General features: G+C 48.4%; 1 protein-coding gene across 1 annotated transcript in view; it reads right to left on the bottom strand.

Annotated features, from left to right (window-relative positions):
• Nucleotides 1–671: 671 nt before the first annotated feature.
• DBF4B (DBF4B-CDC7 kinase regulatory subunit) overlaps nt 672–15,929 on the bottom strand; it is a 133,174-nt gene continuing 117,916 nt past the window's right edge. The window contains exon 13 of the mRNA XM_075347721.1: nt 672–3,654. Coding sequence (XP_075203836.1) covers nt 2,100–3,654 — 1,555 coding nt within the window. The 3' untranslated portion in view covers nt 672–2,099. The remainder of the gene's footprint in view (nt 3,655–15,929) is intronic.

Raw genomic sequence — 15,929 nt, 5'->3', positions numbered from 1 at the left:
GAGTTCTATTATACTTGTGTACTTGCAGCCATCGGAGCAGCAACTGCTCGTTAAGAGCACCCGAATACTGAACGGCACACTCATCACTTGCAGTAGCTTATGAGAACATGCCTATCTACAGTGCAAAGTATATGGGGGGGGAGGGAAGGGAAATAGAAACAGACAAACAATCTATGCATTAATCTTGTATAAAACCCAACAAGAATCTGGCACGTCGTCACAGAAAATAATCTTCAGCCTTAGTCCTGGCAGCAAATCTACCAGTTTGTGCTCAATGTTGGACAGGTTTCGTTGTGTTGTTGCGTCATCAATGCTTGAAATGAAGGAGGCTGGCACATTTCAATAGCCTCATTCTCTGTCACACCCTATACATAAACAAAGAAGGGGGCTGACTTAGCCATTGCAATGAATGGTCATACAGCCCCTTACACACAACACTGGTCACCTGCCGGTACTAGAAGCTACATTCTGAGTGTAGCACAATCCAGAAGTATAGCTTTCGCGACCAAAGCCGATAGTACTCATTAGGTACACTGCTAAAATATCCCCCCCCATTAAATAATATTTATATTAGAAAATATACCGTATCCATGGTAATTGTCACATGAAAGCAACAAAGAAAAAAAAAGTAGAGTTTATTTTTATAAAAATAATAAGTTACAAATTCACATCATAGAGGTAGGAGAACACTGAGGGACATACATATGAGATCCATTCTATAATAGTGGTCACAACTATTTTCAGGGCTGAAGACCTCAATTGTTACAGGAAATTAAGAAGACTGTATGAAATACTGCCATCTAGGGAAGAAAGGAAACGAAAAATCCCAAAGAATGACACTGGTGTACAGTATGCTCCTGTATACAAGCACTGTGGTGATGACGTATCCCGATGCTGCTGCCTAAATATCAGATATAACCCTATATAATAATAAAAGCTAAAAAAAAAAAAACTAAAAAAAATTATATGATCAGAAAATACAAATACTTTAAAATAATGGTGTTATATACAATCCTATCAACAGTGTCATGTGTAAATGAACAACTGCGATGACCATACACGATGTCTCCAGGAATGTGATATATTGCGTACATGGTGGGGCTATGGACATATTTGCACCTATTGTATGGGGTTTGCTTTGTACGCATATAGTACAGTCTCTCCGGAAGCTGAGTGACAACCAATTTAATGACCCAACGTTCCCTAACCCCAGAATGGTGGTTCACTAGTATCTCCAGAGGTCCCATATGTCTACGGGTTTGCAATTCAGTAGCGGCACAGTAGCTGGCAAAAAAGTGCCGTCAACCGAGTCATCCTAAAAGTATGAGAAAGGACATTACTCCCTCTAGTCAATCACTATACAGAGTGGATGTAAACCAGGAGAATGTTTTAACAAACGGTATGAGGGTTAGCTGATCACCTGCCCAATAACAATAATGGGATATTCATATGCAGTAGACATTTCATTGATCGTCTAATTCATCAGAATGAAGTTTTATCTGAAAATCAGTAACCCCCCCATTCAGAGAAATGAGAATTTCTGCAGCATGTGAATAGATCCTAAAACCTTTGTGGCCAACCACATGGTTTTATGCATACTCTAATGCAAAATTAATTAGAACAGTCTGCCCGACCTATGAAGTGACCCAGAGATCAATAGTGTCTTGCCACATAATATAAAATTACATTTAATATGGCAATTGTAGTTTGTACCATTGGAGCATGTACCTTAGGTTTTATATCTGACCATTTATCAACTCCTTTCATAAAAAGAGGGATATTTTTGATGGGACATGTAAACGTGCCTGCTCTTCCAGGCTGTTCAGGTATAAAATTAGCCTGGTTCTTGGCAGGATTACAACATTCAGCATTTAAACTCCAGCGAGAACTTGTCTGTACCATTAAGAGTCATTAAGATGCACTTAATAGCTGTGGGCAGAAGCAGAGGGCTCACTAACTCATCCATCCCGGAAGGAGCAGCGGGGGTGGGGAAAGACATACAAAAAGCTGGAGTAATGGACCAAATGGGAGCAAGATAAACATAAGCAGTAGAGCAGGAGATGATACCATCAGTCACTTTACTGACAGAACTAGTGCCTTCACGATGCCACCCCGCTTAGATAAAGGTCATATGATGTATGTGACAGGGTTACAGTCTGTGTGGTGCTGGGAGAACCCAAAGTTTGTTCATGAGCCAGCACTGATCCGAGCTGTTTTCTATACCAGCTCTCATCTAGGCTGACCTGGGCCGTCCTCAGTTCTCCAAGGTGAGCAGCCTGCTGGGGGTTATTACAGTCCTGAGACACAAGCTGGGAATCCCAGTCAGATTCTGACGAGGCTTCATACTGTGCCAACTTAGGGTTATAACAAAGTGTGGTCGCATTGCCTTCCGCTGCCTTATTACTGAGGTCTCTATCCACATAGCCACTAAACACAGGGATCGTTGGCTGCTGCTCTGAACTGGGAAGCTGGTGCAATACCCACATAGGCATTGGCTGGCAATGTAAAGGAGGCCTTTTTGCTGCAGGGTGACATGGAGACCAGCAGTGCTTTCGTTTACCCCCGCACCAGTCTGTTTTAGGCACCAGAAGTTCCGAGTCTTGTTCGTCAAACAAAGTATCCAAAGGCTCATCACCTGATTTAACAGTGTCATTATCTTCTGTTGCCGCATGCCAAGGTGCCAGGGTAAACTGCTCTACACATAAGTTGCTACTTTGTCCGGATTGCAACGCAGATGGAGCATTTACTAATAGCTCATCTTGGTTGGGAGCCAACAGCACATTTGGATGCTGATCAATAGCAGACTTTACTAATGGCACGTCTGTAAGCGAAGCATCTGTACCTGAACATGGTCCTGCTTTAGTCTCATGATGTAATGTGCACTCACGTTCAGTAGAAGGCGCTGGTGAGGGTCCTTCTAAAACTGCACCACTTGACGTGTCATGGGGAACATCAGTCCCTACTACATTACTTTGGGAAGGAGCTGCATTAAATATTTCTGGATATATATGTGCAGTGACAACAGGATCTTCTTGTATTGGTTCATTAGATGGTAGACTAAAGCCACCTTGTGCCAGTCCATGCAGAGGATTTCCTAGGGCTTCAAGACATAAAGATGGATGTAATAATATATTCTCCGTGGTCAGTTCTGGGTTTTCTTCAAGGACATTAGTAGGAGGCATAACCAGTGACTGGACAGTGTACACAGAGGTCAGCCCGGCTTCCTCTGTGTACCAAGAGACAGCAGTAACAAGTTCCAAAGGTGATGGCTCCTCTGTACCACAGGTTTCGACTAAGGGTAGATCACATTGCACCACCGCATTCGCTGTACTCACTGTACATTGGTGTCCAAATTTGTCTGTAAGTAAATTCTCGGGTAAACTACCAAAATGTTCTTGTATTGAATCTACCGCCATGATTTCCACTGGTGGATCCTTAGACAAAGTCTCCTTATCCTCTGGGTGACATTCTGCATCTTGTTTTATAAGTTGTTCTTCTGGTGAAGCCAGGTTGTGTTCCTTTGTGGGCAGTTCGTCCATGGGTTGGTCCTTGGATTCACCATTCTCCAAGCCTACTTCTTCAAATATTGGGGGCTCCTCCTCTAAAGTCTGTGGAGGGGCTTTATGTCCACATTGCTCTTCATTGGGTTTAAACCTTAAAAATAGATATAAAAAAAAAATTGTTAAAACTTATAATTATAAATCTATATTTCCAAAGCAGAAACGCTCAGACTTGTCATTATTGGCCTATTAGTCAGGCACACGTCTTTCCAGCATTGAACCTCTTAACAGTGGGAGATAAAGTGTAATGCTCCAGATATGTGGGCCATGAATAAATATATTAAATACCAAAAAGCTATTACTGCGTAAGGCTTAGTCTCTATAATGTCTAACTCGGATTTATTCCAGTTACTGCCACCTCTTTTACCTTGCTTTGGAGCAAAGACAAAATGCCATATTTTTCGGACTAGAAAGATGCACTGGACCATAAGACGCACCCTAGTTTTAGAGGAGGAAAATAAGAAAATAAAATTTTAACCAAAAAATGTGGTCATGACACACTGTTATGGGGCGAGGATCTGCTGCTGACACTGTTATGGGAGTAATGTCCCCAAATTCTCTACTAAGGTACCCCAATCTGGTAACGATCCACCTGCCTTGTATACGATCCTGCTCATATACCCCATCCTGCTCATAATATACCCCCATCCTGCTCATAAAATAGCCCCATCCTGGTATATGGCCTGTATCCTGTGGCACAGAAAAAAAAACAAAAAAAAAAAAAACCAAACGTTTATACTCACCTTTCCTCACTCCATGCAGCATGGATCATCTTCCTCTCTGTCTCAGCTGCAGCGCCGCTGAGTGGAGCAGTCACCGTGTGTGGAGCCGTCCCCCTGCAGCATCGCGATGTCTTCCTTTCTGTCCCGGTCAGCTGATCTGTGTGGACGCTAGCGGGGCGCACAGCGATGACGTCATCGCTGTGCTCACCGCTTTCTACACAGATCAGCTGACCGGGACAGACAGGAAGACATCGCGATGCATTAGGGGGATGGCTCCACATACGGTGACGGGTGAGTGCACTGATTCACTGCACCCCGCGCTGATAATGATGCACGGGGGCAGTGAATACAGCCGCACATGATCACTCCAGGCTGTAGTTGCCAGGGGTGATCATGCGGGCAGGCTGTTTAATATGCGCGCATTCCCCGCCCATCACCCCACCCACCTGTCAGCGCTGACTTCAGCGCTGAGAGATTATGGGCAGGAGGATGGGCGTGCATATTAAATGAGCGGGCCCATGTGGTCACAGCAGGCTGCTACAGCCTGCTCGTGCCCCAGATGACCCGCTCCACCACAGCACCCTCATTCCCTGCAGCCACATTCAGACCATAAGACGCACCCCCCACTTTCTCCCAATATTTGGGGGAAAAAAATGGAATTTTGTTTACTTACCGTAAATTCCTTTTCTTCTAGCTCCTATTGGGAGACCCAGACAATTGGGTGTATAGCTTCTGCCTCTAGAGGCCACACAAAGTATTACACTTTTAAAAAAGTGTAACCCCTCCCCTCTGCCTATACACCCTCCCGTGGACCACGGGCTCCTCAGTTTTGGTGCAAAAGCAGGAAGGAGAAAACTTATAAATTGGTCTAGGGTAAATTCAATCCGAAGGATGTTCGTTGAACTGAAGACCATGAACCAAAAGAACAAATCAACATCAACAACATGTGTACACAAAAGAACAACCAGCCCAAAGGGCACAGGGGTGGGTGCTGGGTCTCCCAATAGGAGCTAGAAGAAAAGGAATTTACGGTAAGTAAACAAAATTCCCTTTTTCTTTGTCGCTCCATTGGGAGACCCAGACAATTGGGACGTCCAAGAGCAGTCCCTGGGTGGGTAAAAGAATACCTCAATAAAAAAGAGCCGAAAACGGCCCCCTCTTACAGGTGGGCAACCGCCGCCTGGAGGACTCGCCTACCGAGACTGGCGTCTGCCGAAGCATAGGTATGCACTTGATAGTGCTTCGTGAAAGTGTGCAGACTAGACCACGTAGCTGCCTGACACACCTACTGAGCCGTCGCCCGGTGCCGCAATGCCCAGGACGCACCTACGGCTCTGGTAGAATGGGCTTTCAGCCCTGAAGGGAGCGGAAGCCCAGAAGTACGGTAGGCCTCGAGAATCGGTTCCTTGATCCACCGAGCCAAGGTTGACTTGGAGGCCTGAGAACCCTTACACTGGCCAGCGACAAGGACAAAGAGCGCGTCTGAACGGCGCAGGGGCGCCGTGCGAGACACGTAGAACCGGAGTGCTCTCACTAGATCCAAAGAGTGCAAATCCTTTTCACACTGGTGAATTGGATTAGGGCAAAAGGAAGGCAAGGAGATATCCTGATTTAGATGAAAAGGGGATACCACCTTAGGGAGAAATTCCGGGACAGGACGCAGAACCACCATATCCTGGTGGAAAACCAGGAAGGGAGCTTTGCATGACAGCGCTGCAAGCTCAGACACTCTCCGAAGTGACTGCCACCAGGAAGGCCACCTTCTGCGAAAGACGGGAGAGAGACATCCCGCAGCGGCTCAAAAGGCGGCTTTTGAAGAGCCGTCAGGACCCTGTTAAGATCCCAAGGTTCCAACGGACGTTTGTAAGGTGGGAGCAAGTGGCAAACCCCCTGCAGGAACGTGCGGACCTGCGGAAACCTGGCTAGACGCTTTTGAAAAAACACGGAGAGCGCCGATACTTGGCCCTTGAGAGAGCCGAGGGACAAACCCTTGTCCATTCCAGATTGTAGGAATGAAAGGAATGTGGGTAAGGCAAACGGCCATGGAGGAAAACCGTTATCAGAGCACCAGGATAAGAAGATTTGCCAAGACCTGTAATAGATCTTGGCGGACGTTGGCTTCCTGGCTTGTCTCATGGTGGCAATGACATCCTGGGATAACCCTGAAGACGCTAGGAGCCAGGACTCAATGGCCACACAGTCAAGTTGAGGGCCACAGAATTCAGATGGAAAAATGGGCCTTGTGACAGCAAGTCTGGGCGGTCTGGAAGTGCCCACGGTTGACCCACCGTGAGATGCCACAGATCCGGATACCACGACCGCCTCGGCTAGTCTGGAGCGACGAGAATGGCGCGACGGCAGTCGGACCTGATCTTGCGTAGTACCCTGGGCAGCATCGCCAGAGGGGGAAACACATAAGGCAGTCGAAACTGCGACCAATCCTGGACTAAAGCGTCCGCTGCCAGAGCTCTGTGATCCTGAGACCGTGCCATGAAGGCCGGGACCTTGTTGTTGTGTCGTGACGCCATGAGATAGACGTCCGGCGTTCCCCAGCGGCGACAGATCTCTCGAAACACATCTGGGTGAAGAGACCATTCTCCCGCGTCCATGCCCTGACGACTGAGAAAATCTGCTTCCCAGTTTTCTACGCCCCTGATGTGAACTGCGGAGATGGTGGAGTCTGTGACTTTCAACCACTGCAGAATCCGTCGGACTTCCTGGAAGGCTTGACGACTGCGAGTGCCGCCTTGGTGGTTGATGTAGGCAACGGCAGTGGCGTTGTCCGACTGGATTCGGATCTGCCTGCCCTCCAGCCACCGATGGAAAGCCAATAGGGCTAGATATACTGCCCTTATCTCCAGGATATTGATCTGAAGGGACGATTCTATTGGAGTCCAGGTTCCTTGAGCCCTGTGGTGGAGAAAAAACGCTCCCCAACCTGACAGGCTCGAGTCCGTGGTGACCACGGCCCAGGTTGGGGGTAGGAAGGATTTTCCCCGAGACAGAGATGTGGGTAGGAGCCACCACTGAAGTGATGTTTTGGTTGCAAGGGAAAGAGAGATGTTCTTGTCGAGGGAAGCCGAACTCTTGTCCCATTTGCGAAGAATGTCCCATTGGAGTGGCCGTAGATGGAATTGCGCGAACGGCACTGCTTCCATAGCTGCAACCATCTTCCCCAGGAAGTGCATAAGGCGCCTTAAGGGGTGTGACTGACTCCGAAGAAGTGATTGCACCCCCGCCTGCAGAGAAAGCTGTTTGTCCCGCGGTAGCTTGACTAACGCTGGCTGGGTATGAAACTCCATCCCGAGGTAAGTCAGTGATTGGGTCGGCGTCAACTTGGATTTCGAGAAATTGATGATCCACCCGAACTGCTGGAGAGTCGCCAGAGTGATGGTAAGACTTTGTTGACACGCCACCCGAGAAGGGGCCCTGACTAGGAGATCGTCCAAGTAGGTGATCACCAAGTGGCCCTGAGAGTGCAGGACCGCCACGACTGATGCCATGACTTTGGTGAAAACCCGTGGGGCTGTCGCCAGGCCGAAGGGCAATGCCACGAACTGGAGGTGTTCGTCCCCGATGGCGAACCGCAGGAAACGTTGATGTTCGGGTGCGATCGGCACATGGAGATAAGCATCCTTGATGTCGATCGATGCTAGGAAATCTCCTTGTGACATCGAGGCGATGACCGAGCGGAGAGATTCCATCCGAAACCGTCTGGTTCTCACATGTCTGTTGAGCAGCTGGAGGTCCAGAACGGGACGGAATGACCCGTCCTTTTTTGGTACCACGAACAAGTTGGAGTAAAATCCGCAACCACGTTCCTGAAGGGGAACGGGAATCACAACTCCTTCGATCTTTAGAGCGTCTACTGCCTGAAAAAGTGCGTCGGCCTGTGCGGGGCGTGGGGAGGTTCTGAAGAAACGAGCCGTAGGTCGAGAGCTGAACTCTATCCTGTAACCATGAGACAGAATGTCTCTCACCCATCGGTCTTGAACGTGTGGCCACCAGGCGTCGCCAAAGCAGGAGAGCCTGCCACCGACCGAGGATGTGGCTAGGTGAGGCCGAGAGTCATGAGGAGGCCGTCTTGGAGGCAGTGCCTCCTGCGGCCTTTTGGGGGCGTGACTTGGACCGCCACGCATAGGAGTTCCTTTGGCCTTTCTCCGGCCGGTTGGACGAAGAGGATTGGGGCTTGGCGGAGGGACGAAAGGACTGAAACCTTGATTGGATTTTTCTCTGCTGAGGTCTCTGAGGTTTGGACTGGGGTAAGGAGGAGTCCTTTCCCGAGGATTCCTTAATAATCTCATCCAACCGTTCGCCAAATAAACGGTCGCCAGAAAAAGGCAAACCAGTTAAGAACCTTTTGGAAGCCGAGTCTGCTTTCCATTCGCGCAGCCACATGGCCCTGCGGACTGCCACGGAGTTAGCGGATGCTACAGCCGTACGGCTAGCGGAGTCCAGGACGGCGTTCATGGCGTAGGACGAAAATGCTGATGCCTAAGAGGTCAAGGAAGAAACATGCGGAGCAGAATTCCGCGTGACAGCATTAATCTCAGTCAGACATGCCGAGATTGCTTGGAGAGCCCACACGGCCGCAAAGGCCGGGGCGAAAGACGCGCCCGTGGCCTCATAAATAGACTTCACCAAGAGCTCTGTCTGTCTGTCAGTGGCATCTTTCAGGGATGAGCCATCGGCAACAGACACAACGGACCTAGCAGCCAATCTAGAGACTGGAGGATCCACCTTGGGAGTGTGCCCAGCCCTTAACGACTTCAGGTGGAAAGGGATAACGCGTGTCAGTGTGCCGTTTAGCAAAGCGCTTGTCCGGGACCGCTGTGGGCTTCTGGACAGCATCCCTGAAGTTAGAGTGATCAAAAAACGTATTGCGCGTACGTTTGGGGAAACGGAATTGGTGTTTCTCCTGCTGAGAAGCCGACTCCTCTACAGGGGGAGGCGGGGGTGAGAGATCAAACACCTGGTTGATGGACGAGATAAGATCATTTACTAAGGCGTCCCCCTCAGGGGTATCAAGGTTAAGGGCGAAGTCAGGGTCAGAGCCCTGAGCTCCCGCGTCCGCCTCGTCTTCCTGAGAGTCCTCAAGCTGGGATCCAGAGCAGCGTGAGGAGGCCGGGGAAGAGTCCCAGCGAGGCCGCTTAGCTGGTCTGGGACTGCGATCCGGGCAGGAGTCCTCCACCTGGGACCTAGGGGCTATCCTGGGAGCGCGCTGCGGCGCGGACCGAGAAGGGCCTGGAGGAGACAGACTAAAAGGGGCCGGGGCCTGTGAAGAGCCCGGTCTGGACTGCAATGCCTCAAGGAGCTTAGATGACCATTTGTCCATAGACTGTGCAATGGATTGAGAAAGTGACAGAGTTTCTCAGCGAAAGAGGCCAACGACGGTGACTCTGTCCCTGCAGCCTGCTCAGGGGGAGCAGGGGGATCTACATGAGCCGAGGGGCCCACAAGTGCCCCAGGCTCCGGCTGAGCAAGTGTGGCAGGAGTCGAGCATTGATCACAGTGAGGGTAGGTGGATCCCGCAGGCAACATAGCCCCACAAGAGGTACAGGCCGCGAAAAAAATCTGTGCCTTAGTAGCTTTGCGCCTTGTGGACGATATGCTGTTGTCTCTCAGGAGAGTGACCACTGAGGGTATATGGGAAAAGGGTATACAGCCTTTCCGAACAGAGATTATATATATATATATATATACACCCCGGCACCCTAGGGGGACCAGCACCGGGTGACCAGTGTGGCTTACCAACCGCTAACGAGCGGAGTGTGTCCTCCAGATTCCCTGTCGTGGATCCCCCGGAGCTGCAGAGCTTTGCTGCGGAGTAGCATCCACCGGCAGAATGGCAAATATGGCCGCCGGAGCTCTCAGGGGGGAGTGGAGCCGAGGGCGGCACAATCAAAGAGCGGGAATCTGGAGTCCCCACAGTGGTCAATGAGGGGGGAGGGAGACATGCCAGATGCTCCAGCCCTCAAAGCCGACGTCATGCCGGTAATCCCACCCTTACCCCTGACAGGCAGGCTCAGGGGCGGGATTTTTCGGGGACTAAATTTAAGGCCGCGCCCGACAAGCAGGCACGGTCGGCGCGGAAGTCCGCCGAAAAGACAACGGACTGAACTACCGCGGCTTCCGGGGAGAAGGTGCGACCCTCCCTGTACAGTCCACACATGGGGACACAGAGTACCTTCAAGTTGCAGGGCCCGGTCCCTGGGGGTGGAGAAGCTCCGGTCCGGCAGGTTCCACCAGGGGCTGCGGATGGAGCACGGTCCCAGCATATGGATGACCGCTCAGGATCCCACTTCTCCCAGAGCCGCATAAGGGATGGTGAAGGAGACTGCATGTGGCTCCAGCCTCCGTACCCGCAATGGGTACCTCAACCTTAACAGCACCGCCGACATAGTGGAGTGAGAAGGGAACATGCCGGGGGCCCCATCGGGGTCCTATTTTCTTCCATCCGACATAACTATGTATGAGAATGCATGAGTGGATGTGTACCTCCTTCCACACAAAGCATAAAAACTGAGGAGCCCGTGGTCCACGGGAGGGTGTATAGGCAGAGGGGAGGGGTTACAGTTTTTTAAAAGTGTAATACTTTGTGTGGCCTCCAGAGGCAGAAGCTATACACCCAATTGTCTGGGTCTCCCAATGGAGCGACAAAAGAAAAAGTGCGTCTTATGGTCCGAAAAATACGATAGCTTTCTTACAGCAGGTCATCTTCACACTCCCTAAAACCCTCTTACTCTTAATGCCATATGAAGTCTATTATTTACTATATGTATGTGTCAGGCTTCTTGTGAAGCAAATGTAAATCCCTGGTAAATGAGCAAATAAGTACGAGAGTGAGCATTTGTAAAAACAAACAAAAAAACAAAAAACAACAAACAACTGAATTCCTGATCAACACTTTGTTCAAACAACCGACGAATGAGCAAATGCTTGTTTATTGGCTAATTGCATCAGTTAGATGGCCAAAAAGAAATCGTGTTTTGGCCGTACATCTCCCTGTGTATGCAAATAACCTTTTTACACACTAAGTGAGCAGGGTTGCTAGTGGCACCTGTCAGAGGTAGCCATCCCTACAGCCAAACAAGGGCATCCATTTTCAGACATGTTTGTTTCGGAGTTGTATAGATGGAGGACAGAGATTTTGGCTTGGCTTCTTATCCTAAGTCATATGGTAATGATCTTTAAAGGGTTGATATTAATTTCTAGGAAGCCACCTCCAACAAGTGATACTAGGACGCTGTCCCGTTGCTTTGTTCAGAGACTACTTGCACACTTAGATTTCTAGATTAGAAGCTATTTGCAAGAATGCTCAAAGTATTTTAATGCTGAAAACATTCTTCAAATCCATCTATATACAGTAGATTGTGAGCTATTGTGGTGGAAAACACAGAGCCAGATTGTGCCTCTATTTGTCCCTCCAGAGGTGCCAAAGTCATGTGGAGACCTGCTACCTATGTGATGGGCCTGTCCTCACAGAAAGACTAAAGCACTTATTAGACGGGGCAAAAATCACAATATCAAAGTGAAACAAAGTGATATTCGCAATGTGTAATAGTTGTTAGTGATTGTAATATCGTTTGATTCTTGCAAAAGCAGATCCTTCAACTTGTTTAAAAATTATTGCTTGTCGACATAAAAATTTCACAGTGTAACAAGTTGCTACCACCTCGTCAATACAAGTAATACATGCTTTCATGAACGACTAGCGACCTTATATCGCACGAACATTTGCTTGTGTTATTCCGCAGGATAACTATTCGCTCGTCAATCGCTAGCATTTTTACTGTCTAATAGGGCCTTTAAGGTCCATTTACACAGACCAAATGGCGGCATGATACAACTACTGATAGATAAATTTTAACAATTGATAGGTGGTCTTTTAAATTCCCCTTTAAAAAGACAGACTAAAGTAAACTATGCACACTGAGCGATCCATACTAGATCACTTATGCACAGGCTGCCACTGTTGTTGGCGGTGTGATTCCTGTTGGCGTATGCACTGCTGAGAGCGATGATTGTTTATGCTCGTTCATCAGCAGCCTGCTTTACATTCGTGAAACAAGTGATTGTTAACAACGCTTCGTCACAATTATCTTGCAATATAAATGCTCCTTTAGAATTTGAGCTGGTTCTTTCATACACACAGTCACAGGCCATAACATATGGATGGACCCATGAGAAGCTGTTTGCAAAAGTAGAAAGAAAAAAGAAAAGGATTAAAGACTATGCCCCCCAGACACTGAGAAATGCATTTTTTTTTCTTTTTGCCAAACAAGCTACTCCTCGTGAATGAGAAAGCCACTTTATGGAGATTAAAGGGAATTTGTCAACCTTTTGTGGTTTTTCATATTTATGGGCTATGGGTATACAGGGGGCAACAAAGTGAAATTAGCCATACCTGTATGCCTCCTGGATAATGGGCCATTTTGGGAAAATCCTCTTTTATATCTTGTATCTTCCAGGCTATGGGGCATGTGCTGCTCAGAAGATAAGCCTGTCTCCGGTTTTCATTATCTCCAATCTCTCCCCCCTCTTCTCTTTAGTATGGGCCTTTGATGTCAGTAGCTCGACCAAAAATCCCACGCCTGCACATTCTGCATGCTGTCTATATCCCTGTACTTTGTCGCCATTCCGTGGGCACACTCTTCAATTTTGATGTACGCAAGCGCCACAGACTCACTATGAAGTAGCAGTGACTCCCCAGCACACGTGGACATCAAAATTGAAGACTGTGCCCACGGAATGGCAAACAAGTACAGGGGGAGAGACGGCATACAGAATGTGCAGGTGCATACTAAAGAGAGGAGGAGGAGAAATTGGGGATAATGAAGACAGGAGGCTGGCTTATCTTCCGGGCAGCACATGCCCCATAGCCTGGAAGACTGAAAATATTAAAGGATTTTTCTAAAACGGCCCACAGAACTTCTTTCTGCCTTCTAACCTCACCTATTTTGCTTATTCTCTCTCTCCTTAACAGTTACGTCCCTGCCTTAGGCCATGTGCCCACGTGAGATGAAACCTGCGGAAAATCCGCGGATTTTCCAGGTAAATCCACAGGTTTCAGCATGCACAGACACTCCCCATGTTATCCTATGGGACATGGGGAGTGCTGTGTCCACGCTGCGGATACGTGAAGCTGCGGAATATGGTGCGGATGTCCCGCAGCCGCACGAAATTGCATGTCAATTCTTTCTGCGGAATAACCTGCGGAAATCTGCCTTGGTCCCATACTTACCTGCCTTGATAGCAGACACCCGGTCACTTTCCCTCCATGCACAGGACAGAAGTGGAGCTAGGAGCAGGAAGGAGGAGGTGGGCGGGCCTGCACAAACTCTGGTCATGTGACAGCCAGAGCTAGTGCTCGCCCGCCCACCTTCTCCTGCACAGTGCACAGATACAGCCGGAGAGAAGTGCTGCGTGATGGAGGCAAGTATGAACGCCCCGATCACTCCAGCACTTGTTCTGCATTGAGGATGCAGTGTCCAAGCCATGGTACTGTATCCTCAATGCAGAATGACCGCAGGATATCCGCAGGACATTCCGCAAGAAAACCGCAGCATGGAAACAGACAAAGTTGTGCTGCGGTTTTCTGGGAGCTCCTGCGGATATAACCGCAGGATACTTTCCCCGTGGGCACATAGCCTAATTGTCATCATTTTCACATGTTCAATCACTGACAGAAAAGTCTATAAATGTTAGATCAGCTCATATAGTAAATGTGGATAGATGAAGATCTTGATAACTGGAAGACGTCCATTAGACGGGCCAACTTGTCACCACAAACTAACCTCAAAGTCACATAGGTCATGAAGTTTCTAATTCACAGGCCCTCGCACACAGAATGCTACAGCGGGGGTTAGATTACAGATCAAATCCTATTTCTAGAAGTGTGCCCAGCGACAGTGAGGTTGCTTGGATCTGGGCCGAGAGTCACTGGGAGTGGAGTGCGGCCAAATAAGTAATCAGGACTATGAATCGGTCTGGCTGAAGGAGGCAGAAGTAGTAATGAATATCCCAAAAGCTTAATGCACCATGTAGAGAATCTGCAGGTTGTTCTAGAAATAAAACTCCCATCGGGCCCCACCAGTCTACAGATTTATTGCAGTCAATAGAGGAGGCAGAAAGATAAGATGGAAGCACTGACTTCCTTCTAGTAAATAATTCAGCTGCCATAAACTGTACCACCACTTCTTTGGTTAATAGATATTCCTCCAGATCTACCGTACACATGCAAGTTAGGCCACATTCACAACCGTACAAAAAGTTGTACTAGTGTAGTCAGTGTATCATCAGGGTATGGTCTGTGTGTCTGTTTTTGCCATCATTTTTAATAGATGGATAATTTTTTTTTTTTTTACAAAGCTTCTCCTAGATTTTGTAGTGGCAGCCATGTGCTGAATGCGTTATTCACGAACCCACAGACTTGTATTGACCCTTTTCATCTGTGCTGCTTGGAAGATATGTGAACAGTACCACAGATTAGAATGGATATATATGTGGTATCCATGAAAATTATTACAAAAACAAAACGGATACAACACATATGTGCAATATGGACGACTGAATGAGGTGATTGGTGATGATCTCAGGACCAGGACCCCTGCAATCACAGCATATTTCAGAGGCTATAACATATAAAGCGGGTGGAATAAACATTGAACACGTCACCAATATTCTAAGTAAATATATTTCTAGGGTGCTCTTGACATCATCAGATGTCGGTGACAACCTAACCAATGCACACAGGTAAAGAAGAAGGGAATTTTGTTTACTTACCGTAAATTCCTTTTCTTCTAGCTCCAATTGGGAGACCCAGACAATTGGGTGTATAGGCTATGCCTCCGGAGGCCGCACAAAGTATTACACTAAAAGTGTAAAGCCCCTCCCCTTCTGCCTATACACCCCCCGTGCTCCCACGGGCTCCTCAGTTTTGGTGCAAAAGCAAGAAGGAGGAAAAGAATTAGAAACTGGTTTAAAGTAAATTCAATCCGAAGGAATATCGGAGAACTGAAACCATTCAACATGAACAACATGTGTACACACAAAAAAAAAAAACAGGGGCGGGTGCTGGGTCTCCCAATTGGAGCTAGAAGAAAAGGAATTTACGGTAAGTAAACAAAATTCCCTTCTTCTTTGTCGCTCCATTGGGAGACCCAGACAATTGGGACGTCCAAAAGCAGTCCCTGGGTGGGTAAAATAATACGTCGTGATAGAGCCGTAAAACGGCCCCTTCCTACAGGTGGGCAACCGCCGCCTGAAGGACTCGTCTACCTAGGCTGGCATCCGCCGAAGCATAGGTATGCACCTGATAGTGTTTCGTGAAAGTGTGCAGGCTCGACCAGGTAGCTGCCTGACACACCTGCTGAGCCGTAGCCTGGTGCCTCAAAGCCCAGGACGCGCCCACGGCTCTGGTAGAATGGGCCTTCAGCCCTGAGGGAACCGGAAGCCCAGCAGAACGGTAAGCTTCGAGAATTGGTTCCTTGATCCACCGAGCCAGGGTTGATTTGGAAGCCTGTGACCCTTTACGCTGGCCAGCGACAAGGACAAAGAGTGCATCCGAGCGGCGCAGGGGCGCCGTCCGAGAAATGTAGAGCCTGAGTGCTCTCACCAGATCTAACAAGTGCAAATCCTTTTCACA

This window comes from Anomaloglossus baeobatrachus, chromosome 5 (assembly GCF_048569485.1).
Source record: "Anomaloglossus baeobatrachus isolate aAnoBae1 chromosome 5, aAnoBae1.hap1, whole genome shotgun sequence".
Lineage (NCBI taxonomy): Eukaryota > Metazoa > Chordata > Amphibia > Anura > Aromobatidae > Anomaloglossus > Anomaloglossus baeobatrachus.
This window is presented reverse-complemented; position numbering and strand designations above follow the sequence as displayed.